The sequence below is a fragment of the Myotis davidii genome, unplaced genomic scaffold (genome assembly GCF_000327345.1).
Source record: "Myotis davidii unplaced genomic scaffold, ASM32734v1 scaffold1017, whole genome shotgun sequence".
Classification (NCBI taxonomy): domain Eukaryota; kingdom Metazoa; phylum Chordata; class Mammalia; order Chiroptera; family Vespertilionidae; genus Myotis; species Myotis davidii.
Window position 1 is genome coordinate 770,378 of NW_006288361.1, and position 27,785 is coordinate 798,162.

Here is a 27,785-nt window from a genome sequence, read left to right on the forward strand (position 1 = left end):
ACCTGTGGTGTATGCCTTGTAAATCATTTACAGGGATGGGGTCAGGGTGGCACAAAGATAAGGCAGAGGAGGGCTGGAAAGAGGAAAGAACAAGATAACGCCAAATGCGGGCCTCCTTCTCAGGAAGTGAACCCACAAGGCTCCCAGTGCCGTTATCTCAAAAACATCAGATGACATTTCCCTAGTGGTAAGAGGAAGTTTCTTGAAGACTTCCAGACCACCTTGTGGGAGTTATTCATGCATCTGAGGGATCACCTGTCCCTAAAACTTGTGGCTGAATAGAACCAGCTAGCCCTTGGGCTAAGAGCAGCCTCTACAGTTGCAGGAAGCCTGAGGAGGCAGGGAAGGGAGTGGGTCCTCCCTGAAGTAAGCTGAGTCAGACCATTGGCAAGAGGCTCTCTGCCCCACCCAGGGGCTCCACACTTCCCCATCACAATCAAATGCTGCATCAGGGGACAAAGGTCAGAGAATAAAAGGTCATGCTGCCCTAGACCCTGAAATATAGGAAGCAAAGCAGGGAAAAGGAGTTAGGCAAGAGCGGAATGCAGCCTGGTATGGGGAAAAGATGCTGTTAGCTGGTTCCCTGGGGAACGACAGGAAGTCAAGATCTGGGCCTGTTCTTTCTCTGGGGGAACCTCATGTCAGATCCAAGAATCACAGAATTGAAAGGAGCACAAAAAGGTTCATCTTATAGTTTTTAAATGTGAGAGGAGACCCAGGAGATTAACAGGCCCCAAAGGGTCATGGCGGACCTACCATGTGCCAGGGACCGTGACATTAGAGTACACGCAGAACTCATTCTCAAAGTGGGCTGTGCCCTGAAAGCAATTAAGGCTGGGACTTCAAATGTATTTCACCATAGAAATAATATTACATACAGTGCCCGGTGAATCAATGAAGGAATTCTAGGATAATGGCATGGGTAGAGAAAAGGCCCTTCTTATGTCCGGAATGCACAAAGGTGGTACACAAAGAGCATGTAGCTGCAATAATGGGATTGGTTAAGAACATTGGAACTGAATGTAAGACATCAAACAGCCAACCACTGCACGACAATGTGAATACACTTAACACTGCTGAGCCCTTAAACATGGTTCAGATGGTAAATGTTACGTGTATTTTACCACAACTACAATTTTAAGTTAAAAAAAGAAAAGAAAAAAAAACCCAATCAGAGAGTGGCAAAAAAATATCAAATCATCGTAATGAGAAGCATTTATTGAATGCCTGCTATGTGACAGATGCTGTTCTAAGGGCATTTTCCATATTAACTCGATCCTTTCTGATATCCATCATATCCGATAAGTGTATTTTCCTTATTTTACAGATGGAAACTGAGACACAAGGAAGCTGAGTAACTTGCCTGAAGTCTCCCAGCTGGTGAACTGGGAGCTGGGACCTGAACAGCTGGTCAGGATCCACAGTGCAGACACACGGTGATGCTCTCTGGCTCCACCACGCATTACACAGTTAACACGGATTACACAGTCGCCAGACCCCAGCCAGCAGCCTCCTTGACACTTCAGTCATCAACACGATCCCAGCGAGACTAGAGAAGCGGGGATGCTTTTCGCAACAACCAGTAATAGGACGTGGCCGAGCAGCTAAAAGCCTCATGTGCCCTCCTGCCCACTCGGCAGTTGTCCTGAGGGGCTGGCCCCCACGGGCTGCGGCAGCTCTCCAGCTCTCGGAAGCCAGGGCCTGACTGAGAGCCCACGTTTCTTACAGGCTGGGAATGTTCCCTGGGCTAAGTCCATTCACCCTGAGGCAGTCAATGGTCTCTATGGGTTAATGCATCCAAGTTAGTATGAGGTTTTCATATCATGAATTGAGGACATACACTGGTGTCTCAAAAGTTATCTTTGACTTTTTTTTTACTTAGATATGGCAGTTTCAAGTACTATGAAGCAGAAAATGTATAAGCAGACGTGCTGGGACTTGCCACAATGTACCCAGTCAGGAGACCTGGCCTGGCATCCTAATTTCTACATGCCCATTCATTTGTTTCATGTTTAGAGTGCTTGCAAATAATAATAATAATAATAATAATAATCATAAAAATAAAATAATGAAAGCATTATTTTTGTGGCTCAGTCATGCTGTGGGTAAATGCAGGTATTGGAGCCGTGTGGGCCTGGGGTTAAGTCTTAGCTTTGCTTCTTTGCAGCTGTGTGATTTGGGGGATGTCACTTTACTGCTCTACTCCCAATTTCCTCATCTGTAAAATGGGAATAATATTACCTTCTTGAAAGTCTGGGTGTGAAGATTAAATGATTTCAACATGTAAGAGCTTAGAACAGGGTCTGACATGCAAAAAAGGACCCCATAAATGTTAGCTTTAATTTTGTTATTATAAAGCAGATTCCTATACCTCATCATCTTTAATTATTTCATTAAACTTGTTTAAGATTTCCTCCCTCCAAATCAGTCTTTGGGCACTTGGATCTGGTGGCTGGCAGAGGGGAAGAGGTAATGTTTCCATTAATAAAGCAATCCTATAAATAAAACTTCTGTGGGCCATGCAGAATGTAGGCCACCCACTCTGCCCCTCATCAAAGACATGATTTCTCTCCACTCTCTTACCCTGTGTGGTTGTAAGGAGAATTGAGAAAACAGTATTTTGACACTTGACATTTCTCATCTTCACTTCTACTTTCCATGTCCACCTGGTGACAAAAAGCTGCCCCAGAGCAGAAATGCCACCTTAAGACGGCCTACACTGTTGCAGAAACAATCACCGCACTGCACGTGCAAATATTTTCAAACTAAAGTGACTAAGAATCACCTCCCAGTCTCTTAGATAGGGCATAGGAGAGGGTGGAACAGAAGAGCTGAAATTATAGGGGGGGCGGGGCCAAGGAGGTGGTGGAATAAGAACATTTAAGAAACATAGACATTTCCCTGGCCAGTGACTCAATTGGTTGGAACATCGTCCGTACACCAAAAGGTTGCGGGTTCAATTCCTGGTCAGGGCACACACTTAGGTTATGGGTTCAATCCCCAGTCAGGATGCATACAGGAGGCAGCCAATTGAGGCCTCTCCCCCCCCCCCCCCCCCTCTCTCTCTCTCTTTCTCTCCCCCTTCCTTTCTCTCTAGAATCAATGAAAACATCCCGGGTAAGGATCAGAAGAAGAAACATAGATCTCATTCCTTCTCCCTAGAGACTTGTGCATGTCCAGGCCAACATCATTTGCTGGCCTGACATTTCTAAAGATGTTTTGCCTCCTGGTTTTGGTAAAAGAAGTAGTATCATTGTTTATTTTGTTTTCTTCCTACGTAACTATCTAATTCATACTATGCAGATAAAATGGGTCACAACAATAAAAGAAAAGGAATCTAGAAGAGATATTTAGCTATTTCTGAGCAACACCAGGAGGACACTGGGGATTTTCTAGATTCTAGTTGCCTTTTACCCTGAAGGTAGGGAATGCATCTTATTCATCTTCATATCACCCAGGGAGGCTCACACCATGGATAGAATGTGAGGAATTGAGAGCTGAAAGATCTGAGACCGTTTAGTCTAATCTCCTATTTTACAACTGAGGGCCAGAGAAATGAGAAACTTAGCCCTTATGATTATTCTGGAAGAATAATGGCTAGAACCTGGTTTCCTGACTTCCGAAATCATTCTTCAGAAAGTTTTCTCTCAGCTGACCATGTGACCAGTTTGTCAAAATGATTCTGGTTTATGCCTATTGCCCTCGCTTACTTGTTAGAATCCGATGAATGTCTCGGTAGGGATGACAATTTATAAGGTTACCTGGTGATATAATATTGCACTCTCTTCCCATAAGCAAATAAGGAAGAAGTATAGGATGCAGGTTCTCCTAGACTTAGGTGGTGATCTGAGGACTGCTTTGCCCAACGCAGGACAATTTCAGGACACAGAGAAGGTAAGTGTTTACAAAAAAAAAAAAAAAAGGTTTGAATTAGTAAGATTACCTTCCTCTCCTGTGGGAGCTCCGAGGGGGCCTGTGAGCTAACACCAGCTTCCTAGCTTATGGGACTGCCGTGTGGCTGCTGGTGAGGGGGGCGGGATTTCAATGCAATGTACTCGGATGGGATATTTGCAGGGAACTGCTGCTGGATTAAACAAGATACCTTTGTGGTGGGAGATAAATCCCAGTATGACATGAATGTGTGAACTGGGTAAGGTGGTGGCAGTGATGAGGTGAAGCCATAGGGGGGGCTGAATGAAGCTTTGTGCTTGCATGTCACTCTGCACGCCCGCCGTGCCAGCCTATCGAGGGGCTGAGCCGAGCCCCCTCCGAAACGCCGGTTCCCCTTCCATTCTGTCACATCTCTCTGCGCCAAGTCAGGAGCTACACACTTTCACATGGCACTGTACCCCAATGAGATCAAATAAATCATTGGGGACATAATATTTGCTATGCTTAATTTCACTTTACAGAACTACTTTTTTTCAGGGCCAGATCTCTCTGTATGTTAACATATGCCCATATTAATACGTTACTAGTCACAAGTAAATATCACAGTATTGATTCCAGAGATAGTTCCTGTCGAGCTGGATATTTCTTCTTGTTGGTGGAGGAGAGAGGAAAAGAGGTGGGAGGTGGGAGGCGGGTGGGGGCAGGGAACTCTAGTGGGTTCCTTCTCCTTCATCACCAAGGGCACCAACAGGTCTGGAAGTCTAGGGGCAGCGGCCTCTTCATATCGCCTCCGAATCTTGTACAGCTCTTCTCATTTGCTAACCGCTGATAAAGACCTAAGCTGCCCTTCTTGTGTGTCCACCTGTCCATCTGAGAGCAGGGCCTGCGTCTGCCCGGGCGAAGGGGAGGGCACGTACTCTCTGCTCCTGCTTTCTGGCTAACAAATTTAAGGAGTGGTCTCTGAGACACAGTACTTTTCAGGGCAGGGTCTGCAGCGGAGCGAACTGGTTCACAGGGCGATGAGACCCTTGACCTTTGCCTCATTAGCTCCATCCTTTGACCGACTGAGCTCATCCCTACCACCACCACACTTGAGAGCACAGCTTTAAAGCGTAGGTGGGCCACATCTGTATTTACTGGGTTTGAGAGTAGCTCTGAGAGTAAGCCAGCTTTCTCTATTGATTAGCTCCTGCAAATGACAACAATGACAAGCACACCTACTTCGGAGTCAAATCAGGCCCCGGGGAGAGGAGGAAGGATTTGTGATGAGGGGAGACCATCGGTCTCCAATCACATTTGGGAATAAAAAGAGGAATAGAAATTCCAAACGGGATTTTTTTTTTTAAGTAATGAGAAAAAGAGGCGGGGAGGGTGTAACACCCATCGGACGCCCTTTGTATCTGAAGAGGCAGGCAAAGTAATATGATTCTCGCCTTAATGTCAAGCTTCAGTAAACCCACCTCCTGGTTACTATGCAGGCGGAAATGTACATGCAGGAAGAGCAGAAGAAGGAAGAAACCAACTGGGGGTGGGGCCAGCTGCTAAATTTAGCAAGGGTGAAACTAGAGGAAGGAAGGATGAGAGAAACATCACAAAGCCAGGGACCTGCTGGGAAGCACTTGGCACAAGGAAGAGGTGTCGAGCTGCCCGGAGTCAGGCTCTCTTTTGTGAAGTGTTAATTAAGAAGACAACTTCTCATGTTTTTAATTTGCCAATACCAGAACAAAAATATTAGCCCTGCTCCTGGGGTGATCTAGCGATACAAGGAAATGCCCCAAGGGACCAGGGTTTTAGTTCCCTAGTAATCTGGTCCTAAGAAAAAGTCCCAGGTGACAAGTATTGCCGTGTGTCCCCACATCTGTTGTCTAACCCATCCGGGCAGGAACGCTCCAGGCACTGAGCATCGCTGTACATGGAACGGTGCACAAAGTAACATTTTTATACCTATTTCCCTGCCCATATGCCTGCTTTTTTTTTTTTTTAAGATTTTTAAAACTGCTTTTTAGAGAGAGAGGAAGAGAGAGGAAAGAGAGAAAAGCATTGATGTGCGAGTGTAGCATCAATCGGCTGCGACCTGTATGCACCCTATCAGGGATTGAGCCCACAACCTGGGCATGTGCCCTGACTGGGAATGGAACCAGCAACCTTTCAGTGTATGGGATGACATTCAACCACCTGGGCGACACGGCCAGGGCCCCATAGGCCTGCTCTGCACTATGTCCAGGGTCACAATGCAAGTCTGGTTTTCTGCTCTGTTTTCTAGCAATGATTTTGCTGATGGTGTGACTCACAGGAGAGCAGCACCTGGGACAGCTGAAATAAGCACTTACACTGAGTCCGAGGTAAGACACCACCTCTGGTGCAATGAAGAACCCCTGGGTCCCCCACAGAGTTCACAGGGTTTGGGTCTTTTTTCATTCTCCAGCTTTCATTACCCTCTGCTCACAAATCTTCAATGATTCCCCATTACCTGCCTCCATCCAAATCCCCCACATTCGATTTCCAACCTTACCTCCTTGGAGTAGCTCTCCAAAGGCCCAGTGTGGAGCATGGCTGAAACAGGCTGATGGCTCACAGGGTTGTACTGAGTTTATTTTCTCTATTTGGGGTATGTTTAAAATTCCTCTTAACAAAAGGTTGTGGGGAGGTGAGGGGGAGGGAAGATAAGCTAGTACAACCCAAATCATCTGACTACTTTCTACCCCAAGGACTGACTCCATCCTCTGCCATTCTCTCTGCTTGGAATGTTCTCCACACCATCCCTGCTTATCCGAATCCTGCTGGGCCACCAAGGACTCCCCCAGAGCCACCTCATGCATGGAGCTGACCTGCTGCTGGTACCTGGGCCCATCTCCCCTTCTGCCACCTCGTTAGGATGCCTACTGTGACATCTGCGTATCCTGCTCCTTTCTTCGCCGAGATTGTGAGTTGCAAAGAGCCTAGAGTGTCTCTCAATCATCTTGGCACTTCCCCCAGGACCTTATACACAGTGAGCATTCAGTAATTGGTTTGTTGAATGAAAAATGACTCACAGAAAAAAAGAACAACTTATCAAATTAACAATGAGACCTCTTGGATCTGTCTAAGGAAAGACACGCCTCCTCGGGTACCTTCTTCGTGGTTCTGGTGCAGTATGACTTCTGGCTGGGTGTGGATCGAGTTTCCGGGGTGGAAGAAAGGTGAAAAAAGAAGCCGAGGTTTCCTCTGCTTCAGAATATGCTGAAGGAGTTCATAGAGCACATCCCCTGGAAAGAGAAAGGAAAGAGAAATACAGAAATGGGAATATTTTATTCACTACTCACTGAGTTTCGACGGTATGCGTGGCACTGTTCTGAGTTCACCGTGTCCTGTGAGTAGGACAGGCTCGCTTCCTATTCTCCCAGGGCTCGGGGGACACACAGGCTGTGCCGTGTGGAACTCTGAAGGTCAGAGCATGTGAGTTTTTTAATAGAACTTTTCGATTATGAAATATACCAAAAAAGTTTTATAAAATGCCGAAAACCAGGAAGAAAACAAAAGCCCACCCATAATGTCATCACTAAGAGGAAAGCCCCATTCCCTACTTAGAGTTATAAATTAGAATCGAGCACACATCATAGTTCAGTGTCCCTTTTTTCCTCCCACATTAATGAACTGTTCCAGTAGCTGCATAATGACTGCTTCACAGACATTATTTGAAATTTAAATTGTCCTAATTTATTGCTATTCCTTTTGTGAAAACATCCTTCCCACATCCATCTTTGCTTGCATTTCAGATAATTCAAGGATTTATGAAGTCACTGAGTATGAAAAGTTTTAATATCCCTATGACAACTCAGAGATTCTTCATAGAAATCACCCCCCCCCAAAAAAAAAAAACCCAAACAACACACATACATAACACCCATGCTTCTTTACCCACCCCAATCCCAGGTAGGAAGAGAATAAATATGAAAAAATTTCACTATCTGGTCACAGCTGCTAAGTACAGAAGAGACAGTGGAGGGAACTGGCACATCTGGGATGCTTCCCTCCTTTAAAAATGCAACACAGCACTGCTCCAAGGTTCCATAATTTCCAGAGAATGGTCTTTAGTTGTCAGCCCCTTGCTGAGGACGGAGGGGGCTGTCCTGAGCTGGGACCCTTTGTTCTGATATATTTGGTGTTTGACGTGTCCACTGAGAAGTTAATTAGAGAAAAAACACCTGTCATGGTCTTGTCCCGCCCCTTTGACTTAGATCCAAGTTCAAAATACAGGTGGGTGCCTCAAAACCCCTTAGGGTGGGTGATTAATCTCTCAAATGCCACAGCCCTGACTGTCCCCCACACAGATATGCCGTCAACAACGGGAACAAACAATGGGCTTTTATCTCTAATTTTAGCCATTTTAAACAGGCGCTTTCATTAGCAACTTAATTTAACTGCATATTTTGGGCTGTAGATATTCTTTTTTTTTCTTTTAAACTCAGCCTGAGAAATGCTCCCTGTTTAATTCTTTCTCTGTGCAAACCTTTCCCATTTATCCCAAATCGAGTTCCATCGCATTCGATTCTGAGGGATTCCTGAGGTCCCAGCGTCTTCGCTTTGGCTTTCGTCCTTCCCCTGCCTTTGAATTAGGTTGTTATTAACATAACTTACTGCCACTATTTACTGTTATGACTCAATAAGGCAAAAGGCTTTGAAAAGCTGAAGACACCAGGTCACTTGGGTGTTTCCTTTCAGTGAAATGGGCAAGAAGACGCAGCAGTGTTCTGAACCAGACTTGTAACAGGACTTTGGAGGCAGAACCTGGCACACGTGATTGGGTTTGGGAGCTGGAAGGCTGTGGAGCTCACCTAAGCCCCATCGAGTAGTCACAGCAGTCATGGTAATGTTGTCTCCGATAAGATGAGGACACGGAGTCCGAACTACAGTCCTAGTTTAAAATTCATATTTTAATCCCTTACAAAAACAAGTCACTAGTCAATACTGTTTCTTTCTGTTTAGTGTGATGTCTTCCTAAACTTTTCTTTAAAAAAAAATATTGATTTCAGAGAGGAAGGGAGGGGGAGAGAGAGAGAGAGACATCCAGGATGAGAGAGAATCGCTGATTGGCTGCCTCATTCACGCCCCACACTGGGGATCGAGCCTGCAACCCGGGCATGCGGCCTGACTGGGAACTGAACCGTGACATCCTGGTTCATAGGCCGATGCTCCTGACTGGGAATCAACCATGACCTCCTGGTTCAAAGGTCAATGCTCAACCACTGAGCCAACCTGGCCAGACTTCCTAAACTTTTCTTAATTTACATGGCCTCACACTCACTGGGTTTCATCCTGTGGATTTGAGCGACGCTTTATTTGAGTAGCATGAAGAAGAGAAAAAAAACCACACACTGAAAATGTGTTTCTGATGATTACTATTAAAAATGAAAGATCAGCAATCAGTGTATCATTTTGGAAGGGGAGCCAGGAAATATAAACTTAGCGCCCGTGAGGTGTTCAATTTTGTTGTCTAGAGAGGCAGGCTGATGTGGAGGATGGCACAGACCGCTTTTCAAAGAACATCCACCCCAGAGGTCGCTGTGAGGATTCAATGAGAGGATGGTCTTGAAGCAGTCAGAGCAGGGGCGGGTGCACTGTTACACCCTAACCTCTTCCTGGGGTCATGCCGGGGGCTGGAGAAGCTCTGAGGTGTGGTGGCTGCAGCCTGGGCAGGAGAGCAGGCAGGGCAGTAACATGGGCTGGGGAGAGTGTCCGCTGTGGGGCCAGGCTGGTGCCTCACGCAGCTTCATCCACCCCACAGGATTACTGGGAGGAGTGGATGAGGAAATGAGCTGATCACAGCGCCAGGCAAACAGAGAATTCAGCAAACACTAGCTGAGGCTGTGACCACTGCTGTCACCACCACCACCACCATTATTATTATTATTATTATTATTACTATTATTATTGATAATACTATAGTAATATCTCACATATTGAACAAAGGAGGGGTGTCTGGGTCATGGTCAGTGAGTCTCTGTTTCCTCTCCAGAAAGGGCAAAGGTTATAGAGGCCATTCAACCCATTTGTGGCCTCTCCGGACACCTCACCCCCCTGGTGGGGCTGACCTGTGCTCTGCCCCACACTTTCCCAGGTCTTAACTTCAGCCTCTCACCCAAAAGCTGGCAAAGGGAGCCTGGCAGCCGAGGTTCATCTCTGAGTGGGCAGGAGCAAGCAGGCGGAGGAGAGAGCCAAGCGGAACTTGGCCAGTTCCTCACCTAAACTGCACGCCTATTGTGAGAACTAGTAAGATAACATTCATCAGCACCACCTGTGACAGCTGGCTAGTGGGTGGGAGCAAGAGCCTGAGGTCCCAGGTTCCAGGCCAGGAAAAAACTGAATCCTAAAACTGTGAAGTACGGCCACAGCTAGATCCATTCATCCGTCCGTCCGTCCATCCACATGTTTCCTCAGCAACCAGGGCTCCGCCGGGGAATGTGTCAGGCTTAGCACAAACATGTCACTACCATGGGGACCCAACTAACTGATGCCCTGTGTGTGCATGACTGGCAGTAATAACAGCTTGCTGAGAAATGCTCCTGATAACTGCTTGGAGTCTTAGACCGAAAGAGGATTCTAGAGGTTTCTTATAATGATTCGAACTTGTGTCCAGTAAAAGTCCCCTGCCCCCATGTCCCTGCCAAGAAGTAGCTTTGGAGGAGAACTTCCAGTGATGGGCAGCCAGCCACGAGATAAGCAAACCACTTTTGGACAGCTCTAGTTGATAGAAAGTTCTGATGAGTTGGACTCTGGCCGCCCTACAATCTCATGTACTTCAGCTCTTAGCTTTGGCTTCTGGAGCACCATGAACGTGTGTCCCATCTACAACCGTTTTCTACATAAATAAAGATGGCCTCCCGCCCTCTCCCCATCGCTACAGTCCCCTAATCCCGCCAACACCCGGCCTGTTCTCTTGGTACACTCTGAAAGTATTCATGGAGGCATATCTGAAGAGTAGTACTAACAAAGAGATCTCTGGAATAAAGAAGATATTTTAAAATGTTATATTTATTTGCTTGTTGAAAATAAAGAGCATGAGCCAAAGCACTGTATATCTAACTTAGCTAATGATCACTGGCTCAAATTCAAAAGGCACTTTTCGGGAAATTCTTGGCCCATTCAATTCTTCATAAATCTTCTTTGTCTTCCCAGAAGAGACATAACTAGTACTAACTGTAAGGGGTGCTTCTAGCTTTTGTTGGCTCCTCCATATATCTGCATGCGTACACACATAGTTCATGTACACGCATAACCGTACAGATGGGTTTACCACGAAGCTGGTGAGTTTCAGGGGCTTTCACTTATATAGTCCCTTGGGAGGAGCCCTAGAACTATTTGCATCCAAATTATAAAATTCAGGCCCCATAAAACCTATATACCCTTACAGGTGCATGTACACATGTGACACATGAAGAATGTACATGCATGCATACACATGTGTGCACACACACACATACACAGAAACCCACAAACTAAACACATACTATCTTACACTGGTGATCTGGATGTAAAAAACCAAGCATCTAATCTGAGAATTCTAAATTCTATCCTTTCATTTGCATTTTGTTTCAAATGGATAGTAGTGAGAGTGAACAAAACTGCTGCAAGTTGCTTATCAATTTTACTAGTGTCTGAAGACCAAAAACATACAGATGCTGCTTAGGGGATCAAATTTATCTGAGTTTCCTTACTTTTAGAGGAAAGAGCTTGGGCTCTGGAGCAAGGAAGTCCCAAGTTTGAATCATGGCCCCTCTATTTTTCAAGCTGCATGCACTAAGGCAAACTATTTTGAGCCTTAGTCCAAGGCTTAGTTAAATAATCTCTGTCTCAAATAACAATAATGCCATAGACTTGGCAGGGCTGTTACCATTAAATGAGATGATGGGAAGAAACACCAGCCCATGCCTGCTATCATATGTGCTCAATAGATGGGACCCCTTGTGATTATGATAATTATTCACAGACCTGTCTCAAAAAATCTGGAAACTATTTGCTTTCCTTCAATACTTTTGCACTTAAAGCACATACAAAAGTTTAATGAAGTCACATTTATATGTATGGAATTTGTTTTCCAGTTGGTATCATTTCATTCAGACATTTCTAGCTCACCATTTCTCTCTCTCTCTCTAGTTCACGGTTTTATCTTCAACCTCTTTCTATGGGTTTCTTCCTTTTAGTATTTAAGCAGTTTCAAGTTATGGGTTTCTTCCCTTTAATATTTAAGCAGTTTCAAGTTTTTGTCTTACGTGTGTGCGTAAGACAAAAAGGGGGATAGCGGAGTAGGACAGCTCCTCAGAGGCTTTTTCAGCTACAATGGGAGAGAAACAGGAATACCTAGAGGGGAAGATGAAGACAAAGAGTGTGTGTGTGTGTGTGTGTGTGTGTGTGTGTGTGTGTTTAAAAATATTTTTTATTGATTTCAGAGAGGAAGGGAGACGGGGAGAGACAGAAACATCAATGAGGAGAAAGAATCATTAATTGGCTGCCTCCTGCACACTCCCTAATGGAGACGAGCCAGCAATCTGGGCAGATGCCCTGACCGGGAATTGAACCATGATCTCCTGGTTCATAGGTCAATACTCAACAACATGTTCAATCGCTGAGCCACACCAGCTGGGCAGGCTCCTATCTGTCTTTCAAATAACACTGACAGTCCTGAGCATGATCCATAAGACCTCGTACAACCTACTGAAGAAATTATAAGCGACCCCACAAATGGTACTAAAGCTGTGATGTATTCCTTTATAGTCACATTCTCCGAGTTTGTTTAGCAAATCTCATATTGGGGGCTGGCTTGGTGACTTCCAGTTTCGACAATTATAAATAGAATTGTTAAGGACTATCTATCTATCATCTATCTATCTATCTATCTTACTGGATTGTTTTCTTCAATTTTTTTTTCTTAAAATGGTGCTATCAACAAAAGGGTATGATTTGTTTTAAAGTTGCTGTTATTCACTGCTTGTTCTCTAAGGGGCTGGGACCAGTGCTGTGTGCCGACAAGCGTCCCCAAAGCCTGTCTCTTGGGGTTTCACAACATCAAACTTCTCATGTTTAGTAGATTTAAGTGGAATCTTAACACTTTTAAAGTGTGCAATTTTCAGGTGATGACTATGTACATATCCTCATACGAAGCTTATCTGATGTAACACATTCTTATATTTGCAAATTGTTCTCTTTTCCCTTTCTTGCTCTTCTGTTTTTATTCAGATTTTAGTTTCCTTCTGACCAAGTCTTTAAAATAATAAAAGCATGCATGGGGTGAGAGGGATCGCTCTCAGACTGGTCAGAAAATTCCCTCTGCTTGTGACAGGTTCAGGATGAAGTCCATGTCTCAGTCCCTTCAGTTTCATCATAAACTCAACATGGAAAACACCTGTGCAGTCACAGGTCCCAGAGGGGGACCCACGGGCGGCCACTACAGGCCCATTCCTGTCTCGGACTGCTTGGCTTTCTGACTCTGCGTGCTCTCATTTTCCCAGCATGCCATGCAATCCATTTTTGGAGGCTGATTGAATTACAAACCCTTTTATTTAATACAAAATGCCTTCAGTGACCATAAAAATAAACTAGTCTTTTACTTAGGAACAAATGTTAGAAATTTCGCTGGAAATCTATGTCCTTGACACAGAGAACCTGAGATAAAGGAAGTAGCTTGTGGAAAAAGTTCAGTATTATATTTAAGACAAGAATACATCAGTTAGAAAAGAGACCTATTGAGACAATTACCTTTAGCTGGATAAAAAAAACCCAAATAAACCCAAAAACATGTGGTAAGAAAAACAACAGAATAAGCTCATGAGGAAAAAAACATTGTGAAAGAGGTATGTTCTTTACTTAAAAAGTGTTAGCTTTACATGTTCTAGTATCACTCTGTCTGAGGGCTCAGTGATTACCATCGTTCACCAATGGGACAAGTGAAATGCTAAGAAATTAAGAGGCTTTCCTGTAATTGACTTATCTAAGCATTTTTCTAATGTGTGATACACTTTCTGTTTTTTTGTGTTTTTTTTCCCTTTGCTCAAAGACACAATAAGAGCAGAAAGAGCCAACTCCAGTGTCTTCAGTCAAGGGTCATGTCTGCTCCAACTCCCACACTGCAGGGCTATTACTCCCCTCCGGGACGCGGACCCTCGAAGACTTTGTGAGTCAATTCTGACACAGCCATTCAACCTAGCAGGTTGGTCCAAGGAACTATATGTAGATAAGACCAGTATTTTTAGTTTAACCTTGAAAGGAAATCTAACTGTATTTAAAGGTCACAAGCAGAGAATGTTACCGAAGACAAAGGTTCTGGTGGGTTGGAAGGGGAGCAATCACTTGCAGCACCACACTCTAGTACACCAAAAGGAATTTTCTTAGTAAATCTCCACTACAGTTATTGTTGAATTGAATTGAAACTTTGAAAGTATTTTTTATTTTCCTTTTCTTTTTTTAAGCATTGATAAAAAGTCTAGCATGAATTAAAATAACTTGGATTTTTTTTCATAAAGATAATGTACCTAAATCCATTCCACCTGAATGTCTTGGAGTTAAATCAATGTTAACTGTTCCTTCTTATTAAGATGTTTTCTCAAGAGTCTCAAATTGGTCAAATAATGAAATACTCCTTTCAATTCAAATCATCCCAGACCATACCACATGGTATCTAGTAGCTTAAGGACTAGGCACAATTATCCTGTCCATGTGAGGTTTTATAAAATAGAGATTTCCTATGTTTATTCTTCAGCTCTGCAAATATAACGAATTTATCATCTTGTTCTATCTTCTAACTGGGAGAATATTCCAAAGAGAATATCCCATTTACCTTCAACTTTTGAAATCTCCTGTTTAGAGCTGATATAGTTCCCTGCTTTAGTCTAAGGGTTGAAAATAGAGGACCCTTGTCCTTGAAGTGGATAAGTGCAGTTTGTTAAACTGATTAAAAAAGGTAGAGTTCAGCCTGGCCAGTCTGGCTCAGTGGTTGACTGTTGACCTATGAACCTAGAGGTCATGGTTCAATTCCCGGTCAGGGCACATGCCCGGGTTGCTCAATCCCCACTAGGGGGTGTGCAGGAGGAAGCCATTCAATAATTGTCTCTCATCATTTTTGTTTCTATCTCTCTCTCCCTCTCCCTTCCTCTCTGAAATCAATGAAAATATACTTTTCAAAAAGTAGAGTTCAGAGAGGCTACCATATGTGGACCTAAGATAAATAGTATTAATATTTCAGGTAATTATAATTCATTGAGTTTCATTATTTCCTCTCTACATTTGACAAGAGCTGTATTAGGGATGTTATTTCCATATTCAGAGAGCATAACCCTGGGTGAGGCCCGGCAGGAAACATGGCCGGGAGGAAGCCGTAAACATCTATTCATGGGGACAGGGCTACCAGATACTCCTTGGTCCAGCAGCCCCATGACCGGTGAGATGCTGCCGCTAGGTCTTCTCAGGCAGCAGGAAAGATTCAAGGAAAGAGGACAAAACTGGCTGAAGTGTAAGTTGTACAAGGCCGAAGGAGATCAAAGCCTGTACTCGCTGCCTGTAGAGTGGGAAGCTGTACTGTCTACTAGAAGCTCAACAGTTTCAGTGGCTGAAACTGGACGGAACTGTTAGGAGTTGAAGGGAGATTAGGAACCACAGGGTGGAATTCCATTTCATGGATGAGGAAAATAAGGGCAAATGAGGTGATGTGATCTGTGCAAGAGCCACGTGGAGAACCCGACCTCAGGACACTTAACTACACGGACGAGAAAGCAGGAAGCCCATGTGGGAAGTAGTTGTGGCAAATGCTACACCTGAGAAATAAAAAGATTTTTAAAATCTACGCCTTGTCTCTACCTACGCAGAATACAGGTAGGTATATAGTGTCTACGTGAGAAGGGTCTTCTCAACTCCTTAGTTGTGTCTTCCAAACCCTCTGACAATACTCCTCCCTTCTGTGGTGTTTTCTTGTAGCCCCTACTGGCAGGTATCACCTTGAAATTCTTCCCATGGCTTTCTGGTTGATACCTTTTTGGTTAATTAAATTACCTGTAGTATAAATTTATCTCTAGTCCCAGCTCAACGTACTGGGCATGATGCTCATGTCTATTATTCCCAGCTCTGGTCTGGCTCTTACCTCCCATTTCCAACTACAGAACAGGCCATGTCTTCCTGGATGCCCTGGCATTTCTTGGCCAGAATGAACTCACTGCTGCTTCCAGACCTGTTGCTGTTTTAGCCAACTACTCTGCACCTGAAGTACTGTTTCTGATCTCACTGACCCGGTTCTGGACTTCAGTGGCTCAGACTACAGCAGTATCATTCTAGCTTTCCTGCTTTAAAAACCTTTCAGTGGTTTCCTATTACCCCCCAAATAAAGTCCAAACATCTTAACCTGGGCTTTAAGGTCATGGTCTTGTGTTGGGTAACAATTCAACCAATATTTATTGAGTACCAACTGGATGCCATGCACTATGCTAGATGCTGGAGACATGGCAGCTTAATAGGACACAACCCCTGCCCAAACGGAACTTTCCACTATAGGAGAGGCATGTAGCATAGCAAACAATTACATATATCAGTGTGTGTGTGTGTGTGTGTGTGTGTGTGTGCGCGCGTGTGCATCTGCATGTGCATTAGAGGCTGTGGCAGAATTAAGGAAAGCTCTGGGATAAAAGAGGAAGAGTACCTAACCCAGACTGACCTGAAGAGAGGTGGAGGAAAGGAAGGTTGGGATCAGGGAAGCAGGGATGGAAGAGAAAGCTTTCCTAGAGAAAGTAGCTGAATTTAAAATATGAAGAGGCAATAAGACCAGTGAGGGAGGGATAATGAGAATGATGAACAGTGCTTCACACACAGGATCCAGCTTATGTGGCCTTATCTCTGAACTTCTTCTCCACATAAACTGGTCTACACCTCCTCCATAACCTTTCCTTACCTCCCTTCCCCCACCCCCGTGAACCTTCCAAAGTCCATCTCCATTGTCATACCCTTGAGCTTCATCTGATCATCCAGCTAGAAATCACCTCTCCTAACCTTCAACTCCCTTAGCCTGTACTTCTGTACCAGTGGCACAGGACTGTTCAGGGAACACTCGTGCAATTGAATTCCTCCTGTCCCCACCCAACTGTGTCTATAACACCCCATGTCCGAACTAGTGAATCCGCCTTAGCTGGCCTTCCTGCCTCCTGCCTTTTCCATTCATCAGGTGGGCTTTCTCACTGTCACCCAAATATATTAACCTAATGCTGCTCTAATTACCCAGACTGTTCTCCTTCTCCCCTGGCCACTCAATTCCACCCACACTTCATGTGAAACAACTCCATTCATGCTTTCAGGAGACCCATCCTACCATATGCTCTCCCTTCTCCAGCATCCTTTGCCTTGAGGTTCAATGCAATCCTGCCTATCTACCTGGACAGCGGGACGCTGTCTGTCTTCCATATGGCCCATGCCGGCAAAGATCTGACAATATAACAAGGAACTACTGACAGGCTTTTCACATCTTTGCTTCCAGCTTTGAACAGAGATAACCTAGTTTCATCAGTCAGTTGAGAGGTCACTGGAGAGAAAAATAAATCAGCAACAAGAAGGAGCACCTGAGATAGGATGAGGGCGGAAACTGCAAAGGCTCAGGAAAGGAAGCTTGCCCGAGGTCTAAGTCAAATCAAGTCAAAACACATCACTGTGTTTTCCTTTGTCTTATGTAAATGGTTTCTCTGGAACATGAGAGAGTTAGAGTGCTTCTCCTCCAGAGAGGTAGCGTTGGCTCTTTAAGCATAATATCGGAGTTTCCTCTGGAACAGAGGAGGGAAGTATTTCTGCATTCAATGAAAAGAGACTACCTAGGTTCCTTTTATGTTAGTTTTATTTATATGGCTGTTTTATAGTTTTCTTATTCTGAAACCAAAAATCCATGATAAAAATCCATGGAAGGAGCCCTGCTGAGATAGCTAGACTTTGATTTGTGACAAAGTACTTCGGGTATGTTTGTATCCCTTATAAAACCTTAAAAAATGATTCGTTTTTCCAAGATTCAAGCCTTCGAGTTTCAATACCACGTATACTTCTGGGAGACACTTCCCCTTTGACATTCCCTTATATAAACAATCTGTTGAAATTGGGAAAAGCAGGGGAGATCCTGTTCTCTGTCCTTATCTCACCCCCTGGTATGGGGGACATTTCCTCATGACGGTTAGTGTATTAACTGCTGGCAGGCCTCCAGGAGTAAATAAGGGTTGAACAGAGCTGGAGACTATGCCAAGACCTTACGCAGAATCTTTGCCCTTGGTCAAGGACAGAAAGGTCTCTGCCAGACAAGTTAAATCAAGGAGACTCAATAGAAGGAGGGCCTGCTGGTACCTGAATAACAAGCCCTCAAGAGGCACAAACACGAGACCGAAGCTCTCCTTTGACATATGGAGTTCCCAAATAGCTACCTTCTACATATCTATCATATTGAAGACATGAAATTAGAATGTATATTTGAAGTCTTATCTACATCATTAACATACTTTGCAGGTACAAACACCCCTTACTGAACAAAATCTTCCCCTGTGGTCTTAGGAGCCCTCATTTGGACAAATCTGCCTAGTTAGATGATCCTAACCAGGAAACTTCCAGTTGTATTGTTCAGGATTTCTATAAGCTGCCAGAGGCATTACTTCAAAAAACTCAGGACATTCAAAGGACATCATCTGAGGCCCCTGAGTTCATTTCTAAACTTGCCTTGGCTAGTATGATCTCTACCTTGTCCATCCCTTATCTCCTGTTCTCTCATTTTTTCTTGACTTTCTAGTCTAGCTATCTCAGCAGGGCTCCTTCCACTTACTCAAGCCTGTATTTGTTGTTAACTGAGCAGTTCACAACCTACACTTGCTCTCAAGCATCTCTCTTAAGTCTTCAGACTCAGGAGTAAGGTGGAGAGAAAGAGCTGGGATGCATTTTCTTCCTTATGTGGTGGCAAACTAGATCCCTTAAAATCCAGTGACTGTCAGTCCCAACTGGGTTACTTCTCTGAACCTTAAAAGTTTCCCCCTGATCTGAAAGCTCTTCCTCTTCTCCCCTCATACTGGCATATGTCAGCAGGATCTTTCCTCCACTAAGCTGGACCACTGTCCTTGCACCCAGGGTGACCTACAGCAGAGATTTTTTGGGGCAGGGTGAGCAGTGGTGAAGACCGACCACTGATCAACAGATTTGCCAAGCTGAACACGTGTCCAGAGTCCAGACTCTCACCTGAATGAGGAGATCGATAGCGAAAGTCCTCTTTGGTCAGCAGCAGGAGAGCTTTGCCATTCATTTCAAACGTGTTGCTGTCAATTGGTCTTAAAGAAAACTCATTTTCAGCCCACTTGAGCCACTGGGCTACGTCATCCCTGCTCCAGTAAACTGGCTGCAAGCCTGTGGGAGAGAGAGCAAGGCAGAAAGAAAGAGACAGGAAAAAAAAGGGTCTTGTCAGTTAGACAGCTGGACTAAAGGGGAGAGATTTCTGAATGGTTAACAACATTAGGTCCCCATGTCTGAAGAGCCCTCATGTTCAACTCTGAATCCCAGGTTAAAACCCAAGCTTCGTAAGTGCCAAAGTGTGATATCAAATGAACTTTATATGTAGAGGCAAATTGAACAAAACATCCTTTTTTTTTTTTATCTTTAAGGGACCGTTGGTCTTAGAGCCCCACCCTTCCTTGCCCTACTCCAGGGCCTGTCTGGATTCCAGGATTGCCAGGAAGGTGCAGCTCTATGGTGGCCTGAGGTACTCATGGGGGCTCAGAGTCACGGCCCATGCCAACACACTTCGAAGGGGACCTTAAAATCAGAGCTGATCTGATTGCGACCCTGCGTCCTTTTGAAGTGGGAATGTTCCAAAGCTGAGCTTGACTTCCCAGAGCTGCCAAATAATGAAGTGTTCCTTAAAATTTCTTCCTGGAAGAGTATTTGCTCAGCCTCTGGGAAACCATCAGGCCAGCCTCTGGGGATGAGAGGGCAAGGTAAGGAGAAAAGGTCTTTTGCCTTTTTAGTCTACTTGCTGTGCTTAGAACTTCCTGGGGTGGGGGGTGGAGAGGGAGAGCTACTTGGACTTGGAGTAGGACCAGAAGTGGGTCAAAGGGAGGGCTGCAACTCAGAGCCTATCTCTGTCAGGAAGCCTGACTGGGAATCTACCTTTTAATTTTATTTTGCTGTTGTGAGAAATCTTCGGCATCACTTAAGTGGTTCAGAATAGTGGTTCTCAAAGCATGATCTGGGGACCCCTCAGGGTTCCCAAAATCTTTTCAGGGGTCTATGAAGTAAAAACTCATTTCATAACAATATTAAGAGGTTATTTGTCTTTTTCACTCTCATTCTTTCATGAATGTACAGTGGAATTTTCTAGAGGCTACACAAGTTGTGGAATTGCAACAGAGATGAGAATCCAGCCATCTCCAATGAGGATGGACATTAAAGAGACTTGCAAAAATGTGAAACAATGCCACTCTTCTCACTAGTTTATTTTGTTTTGGAAAATATATTTATAAATATTTATGTTAATATATACTTAGCTTATTATTTTTCAGTAAGTTTACAAATATTTTTAAAATTCTCAGTTTTAATTTCCAATCTGGTATCTATAGATAGCTAAAACCCATATGAGCAAAGCTTTTGAGGTCTTCAATAATTTTTAAGATTTGAAAGGGGTCCTGAGACCAAGATCGTTGAGAACAGATGGGTTAGAAACAGCTCGATGCTCAACAGAGCTTCATTCTCTAAAACTGTACTGTGTAGATAGTTCTATCCAATGGAATCAGCGTTTGCTAAGAAGAGCCTCAGTCTATCTACGCCGTTACCTAAACTTGCTAAGGAGACTCCATGAGTGTGCTACAAGAGCGTCCTTCAGTTTGATCCTGAAAGAATCACCTTTCAACCTTAAATAAGGCACGACAAAGACCTGTCTGGTCTACTTGATGGGCTGCTCAGCATCCCCGGGGAACAAACAGCTCGAATCCCAGGGCCTGTAGGCATGACTTTGGCTCTGTCTTCCAGGCAGCTCCTTTGCAAAGTCTAGTTCTGAAGAATGGTAGCTTACTTGAACTTTGTGGAAGTACCTTCAACACTGGTCCACTGTGTAGGGCATCAATAAAAAACTACAAGCATTGGAATAATAGAGATGAGCACCTAGATGGGGTTGTTGTTTTGTTTTTAAGTTTTATAATTTTTTTACATAGAGAGAAACAAGTGGCATTATAAAATAATAATGTGTAGCATGTTACTGCTCTATGATCTTTAGAATAAACTGGCCACTAAAGAATTCAAGGTTCTGTTTTAAGACTCTTAACTGGGCCAAAACGCAATGCCTATTAAAAATGGTCATTGGATACAGGGGGTGGCCCAACCGGTTCCAATGACCTTGAAAAGACGAATCTGGAATCATGGTGAGGTGGAAGTGTGAGGATGGCTCAGCAAAATTTCAACTGTTGAAGTGGTACAAAACCTTAAAGTTTACTTCCTATTATTTTCCATGGTGTCAGTCATCTTCGAACAAGAACAGCATAACGGTTTGTCATTAGGGACTTTTCCCTTCCTCTCCTTCACACAAGGCTAGCCGTGAGGGGACAATTGTCAAGCGTGGCCTAAGAAAGCGCCTGGGGTGAGAGAGCCACAGAGCCAGGAAAAAGGACAGGGGAGCTTATTAGAAGCGCAAGTGCCAAAGCAAATACAGAACTGAATCCCACTCGGGAGGGGAAATGAGAGTAAAATGCTGAAGTTTCTACAGAGGATACACGGAAACGCAGGAGGGTGGGTGAGAAGGGGGTGGGGGGTGCAAGTAGTAATTTGAGGTTCTTTATATTCTATGGAAGAAAATAGTCATGAGTAATCTTTTCCCTAAATACAAGAAGAGGCACACACTCCAAACAGCCCTGCTGGTTAAGAACAACAGTTTCTCTTTTCACTTCCCATTAGTTTCTCCCACAGCCCAGCGCTGCCGCAAGCAGAGCCACGAGGCGGAAACCCCCTCACCAGGGACCTAAGTGAACGCTCTGAGCTTGTGAGCAACAGGAACCCAGTGAGTTACAGTGGGTCCAGGGAATGCAATGGAATCCGAGCAGGTTTCCAAAGGTCACCCGGACAGAGCAGGCTACCTGCTTGAGGCCACTCAATAGATTTATCAGAGTCACTACTCTTCCTTCCATCAGCATAAAGAGATGGCAGACACATTCAGTGAGCTGGAAAGAGGCTTGATAGACTTGGGTGTTCAAAGTCAAGCTTCACTGCTATTGCCTTTTTGGTTCAATAGAATAAAAAGGTTGTGATCTCAGGATGTGCTTTGCGATTTTAACTGAGGACAAACAACCCCCATTTACTCAAACCGAGGGCCCCAAGGCCTGGGTGTTACAGCGTCTAATGGAATACAGCCCTGGACCCAGAGGAAACTCTGGTCTAATCAGGGTCATCTCACTGAATTTATCTAGCACTTCTAATACTATTTTAAGGAGTTTATAAATATTAGTTCATTTAATTGCATGCTCACAGCAACCCTATGAGACACTGTTTCAGATTAGGGAACGGAGGCCCAGTGCCTTTAAGGCATTTGCCCACGGTCATATGGCCATTGTAACAGGAGGAGTTGAGGTTCAAACCCAGGCAGTCTGGTTTCAGTCTGTGCTCATATTCATTATGCTGACCCATGCATTTCCCATCCAGATTTAGATGGATTTTCAAGGCTATTAGGAATTCAGACAAGACTGAGTGAATTGAATCCTCCCCACCCAAGACTTTGATCTTTGGAGTCTTTCTCAAGTTATCAATGGACTAAAACAAGAGCAAAAATATCTGTAGATCCCTGAAGAAATCCTAAGAAAAGGGTAATATGCAAATTAACTGCCACTCTGTCACAAAGATGGAGACCCCCATAGCTACAAGATGGCGGTGCCCAGGCCTCTCAGCCTCACTGGAGTCCCCCAGTCCCGGGGGGTGAGGGGTGATGGTGGTGGGGTTGGGTGGCCGCTGAGAGCATGCAGCGTGAGCGGCCTGGCAGAACGCTTGCTTCGTCACCGCGGCAACAAGGCAAACATTCCACCCTGGCCGCAGAGGGCCTCTGGGCAGTGGGCATGGAGCAGCCTGGGGGTCGGGGGCGGGGGAAATGCTTGTGTTGTCGCCCCAGCGAAGAGGCAAGCATTCCATGCCCAGCAGGGGATGGGCCTCTGGGCAGCAAAGAGCCTCTGGGCAGAGGGTACGGAGCGGCCAGGCCCCGCAGAGAGCTACTGGAGCACGTATTCGTGCGCAGGGCTACTAGTAGATTTATAGGAAGAAGGAAAAGGAAGAAGGAGGAGGTGGAACCCCACGTTGAACACAGCCAGGAACACAGTGCTGCCTTCCCCGGCTGCTTGCTCACAGGCACTCACTGCTCACAGGCACCAGTCCTGAGTCTTCACATGGCTCACAGAAGCCACATGGGCAAGATGAGGGAGGCATACCTAACACAGAACTTGTCTGACAGTTATCTCTTGCAACTTTAACTCAAAAAAGTTGAAAAACATAGTTTTTAATGATCATTGGTCAAAAGAAAAAGAGAAAGAGCATCTGTAGACCCCTGAAGAAGTAGATTTATAAGTGGGAAAAGGAAGAAGGTGGAGGTGGAATGCTGCTTCTATATTATGCTATTCCCTGTGCATATATAACAAGCTTGCGAGAGCCATATTAAGACTTGGATTTTTAATGCCAAATCATTGCAGAGTATACTTGAGATGAATTTTGTACAGAAGACATGAACTACTACAATTAGGAAAATTACAAAGAATTCCACTGTAATTTTTCTCCCAAATGGGTCAAGTTAAGTTCACGGTGCCATACCCATCAGTAACATACCCAGGCCCTTAAAACTTCCTGATAATATTTCTTTGATTCCATGTTCAAAGGTGCAGCTATGTCCATCCCCACACTCTTAGCATCATTTCAGATTTTCTGAGTTTAAACATAACTAACCATAAAAAGTGTGCTGGGAGTCAGGAGCCTGGATTTTACTAACAGATTTGCCATTAATTAAGATGTGACTCTGGGCAGGCCACAGATTTCATCTGTAAAACGTGGGGCTTAGAGTATGTGATCTCTATTCCCTTCTGGAATACAGTCAAGATGCTCCCATTTAATTTGAAACTTAAAATCCAAAAACTACAAGCAGCCCAGACCTTTTTCTTCCAGAATATGACCCTGAGATTCTGTAACTTCCTCAAGGATCTCCTGAATCACGGAAAACAGATTAAGTTACTTTAAATGAGGTTAGTGCTTGAGAGTGCTTTATTGTATTCTAATTCTTGGAAAAGTTATAACCCAGGCAACGGCAATAATAAACATAACATTTTGACAAGGTGCTCTAACATGTATGACCTCATTTGGAATTCTCACAAACGCCCTGTGAAATCTGCTGCATTCTCATTTCAGTTTATCAAATGAGGAAATGGGGGGCCTCAGAGTCATTAGATGATTTACTGGTTAAACAATACTCAGTTCAAGCTCTTTAGCTATAGTATATGTTAATCAAAAACACCCTTTAACCCAAACGTTCTGTATAAACAGGAATTTGCTACAGATTCTATGGTTTAGAGAACAGAATCATAAAAGACAGAAGACACCTCAGTAACTATCTCATCCAACCCCCACCCCATCTTACTAGGAAACTGAAGCCAGGAGACAAGAGAGAACCATGACTGAGTGGCCCCAGGTTCCCTGACTTTCCAGCATCTAATGTTGTCTCATAACTTGATTCGATGACACAGAACCATTCCACAACCCCTGACATAAGTGAGGAAAGTGATCCCTTGCTTAGTCATCTTGCCTTCAGATTAAATCTTCTTCTTCATTCCAACCATAAGTTCTGTACTGTAGTTTCTCTACCCTCACTGACCTGCCTACCTCCTCCGGAGATCCTACATGGCTTCCTCTCCTAAACAGAGAACCAGAAGGAGGACTGGACCCTTTCTTTCTCTGGACAAAATGGCTCTGTTGATAGTAACAGCTAACAACCATTGAGCACTTGCACTGAACTTCCACTACAATGATTATCATCCTCATTTACAAATGAGAACACTACAGCACACAATAGATGGAAATGGTGGTGCTGGGATTAAAAACCCAGGTGGTCTGGCTCCACAGTCCCAGCTCTTAACACCCCATCGTATTGCTTCTCAAGTAGCCTAATGACAATGACGAACGCTGCGAGCACTGCAAACACTTGCAAGGCACCGTTCTCAATGTTTTCTGCACAGAATTCATTTAATTCCCACAGCAATCCCGATCCGCATTGACAGGGGAGAAAACCAGAGCACAGGGAAGTCAAGCGACTCCACCAAAGTCACACAGCCAGGAAGTGAAAGAGTCAACATTTGAAACCAATTGGTCTGCCCAAAGTCCATATTATTAACCACCTATGTGTTTGTTTAATCTTGTTTGGTGTTTTGGCAGGATATCAAATTATCTTTGTGATTAAAAAAGAGAGAGGGAGAAAATTTTCAGTGGTGGTGTGAACTTTGACAGTGCTCAGGCATGCAGGCACTGAGCAGCAGCACGGAAACTACTTCCCATCTGTGTGACCTGAGGCAACTGACTGAACCTCTCTTGTCTCATAGCCTCCACTGGCAAAAGGGGGCAGCTTTCAACCTGTGAAGCAAGTAGCTGGACTCAGAGATGACGTGCTTATCAACTCTCAGATGACATAAAGCTAGTACAGAGTAAGATTCTACAAATGATGATGATGTAAAACACAGAGCACAGATAGTAACTGTGGTGGAGCGAGCACTTAATAAACATTAGCTGCTGTTTTTCTACTACTGTTATTACCGTTATCATTTGTACAACCACCCTACCTGTCACATATATGGCCGGTGTTTGGAACCCAACTGTGAGAATGCATGTCGATGAATACCAGATTTCATCTTGCTATTTTTCACCATCATTCCAACCTGCTGCCGTCTCTCTGGATCTGTTTCTAGTATCATCTGTACTCTGTAGCTTCATGTCATCTGAAGCTCTGATAAGCATCTGTCATCTCAACAGGTCACTGCCAAAATGCTGAGGTGAGGGCTAAGATGGGAGTCCTCTGGTGACACACCAGCCACCTCCTTTCTGATGGGCAGTGATCAAGTTATGGGCTCCTTTCGGGGTATAGGTGTTCAAGGATCAACCCATTTAAATATTTTGGTATTTGGACTATAATTTCCAAGGACAGCCATAAAAGCACCACCCGAAATTCAATGATCCACTTTCCTAATGTCCAGAAATACAGCAACTGTAACATTTACAGCAACCTTACTGAAGAGAAAGAGAAGCAGCAGGAGGTTGGTTACTGAGGGGTAACTTCTTCCCAAGTGCTTCTTGCCCATCATAACATACATGATTGAAAATCTGCCCTGAATTTCATCTGCAAGGGATCTGAGTAGCTGTTTTTAGTCTGTACATACGCTCTTTCCCCCCTTTCTGTTCTAAATATCAGGTAAACAGGGGTCACATTCTTTCTTTTAGTACCTCTTCCATTTTCCATAACCTTTAGGGTTTACTGTCAATGGCCTACCTTTCACCCTTGTGAGTTCTCTATTCTGGCTGTCCTTTGTCTGGGCCAAGAGCCTTGGATTTATTTAGAACAACTTTAGATTTGCTTTTATAATCAATTCACCCATCTTGGGCTTCAATTCCCTTCTGTCAATGTTTGCACTACCTGTTTCAGTCTGATGACCACCTTCCTTATGGAAGAGAGGGGAGAAAGAGAGAAGTTGGACAGTTTTGTTTTTCTGCCATTTGTCAAAGTCACTGCATTCAGCCCTATTTGCACGCTGATAGCACGCTTACTCTTGTACTGCCCCCAATACTTGTTTTCTTTTTCTTAAGCATTTTCCAGTTTTCAGATCACTTCGTTTTAACATTCTAGATCTAAAAATATATGTTTTATATTTTTCTTTTCAGTAAGTTGCTCTGTCATCCACTATACATGTCTTTTTAAAAACGGAGCTCATTAGATCGGTATGCCAAACGGCGAGAAGATAAATTGGCATGATCTCTCTGGTAAACAACTTGGTGATGGTTTAGGAGTCCTGTAAATGTTAATTCTGAGACTTTACCTTAAAGGAATAATTTAGGATGCAGAGAAATGGTTCATGCACAAAGATGTTCATCGCCATGTTATTTTTAATAGTGGAAAACTGAGAACACCATAAGGGATTAGTTAAGTAAACTATGGACTTAAAATATTTCTGATAGGATATTATGCAGGCAGTAATGTAATATTTATAAAGAGTATCTATTCATATGAAAAAACAGCAAGTAGCTGTTTTATATATTATAACCTCAAACAATGCACAGAAAAATATTATAATGAAACATATAAATATTAACAGCCACTTTCACTCAATAGAATTGTAGGTGATGTTTGTTCTTTCCTTTCCGTTTTTATCTTCCAATTCTCTATATTAAGCACATGTAATATATATTACATATTATATATATATGACATCTAGTTAAAAATTGAGCTCGTCAGAGAATGTCCCCAGTACAGCCTCATCAGATTCTTTGGTTGTCTTTCATTTTCAAAAGGATCCTGACTCTTTGACTTGTGTTTTAGCATTTCAGATCATGGAACCATAGGTACTTTTTTCTCTAAATTTTTAAAATTTGCCTTCTTCAAGTTAAGAAAAAACATCTGATCGTGCCTTTCATTTCCCTTTCCCTAGTTCTAATATGAAGTTTTCATTCTCACCAGAAGTTCCCATCTTTTCTACTTTGCCAACTAATTCCTCCTTATTTGTCAGACATGAGTCCAAATTAGCAGCACCTCTCATTGCTTCTTCAACTTTCTGGGGTGTGAAATTGCTAATCGGTAGGTGCATGTGTTAAGAATTAAAATGTGCATGCATGTAACGGAAGGGGATTGCTCAGCGATTCTCGCATCATGCTCAGCATAC

General features: G+C 43.9%; 1 protein-coding gene across 1 annotated transcript in view; it reads right to left on the bottom strand.

Annotated features, from left to right (window-relative positions):
- ETV6 (ets variant 6) overlaps window positions 1-27,785 on the bottom strand; it is a 145,716-nt gene that overhangs the window by 32,635 nt on the left and 85,296 nt on the right. Inside the window, exons 3-4 of the mRNA XM_015561676.1 lie at window positions 19,099-19,263; window positions 7,002-7,136 (exon numbers count right to left, since the gene is read on the bottom strand). Of these exons, the coding sequence (XP_015417162.1) occupies window positions 7,002-7,136; window positions 19,099-19,263 (300 nt within the window). The remainder of the gene's footprint in view (window positions 1-7,001; window positions 7,137-19,098; window positions 19,264-27,785) is intronic.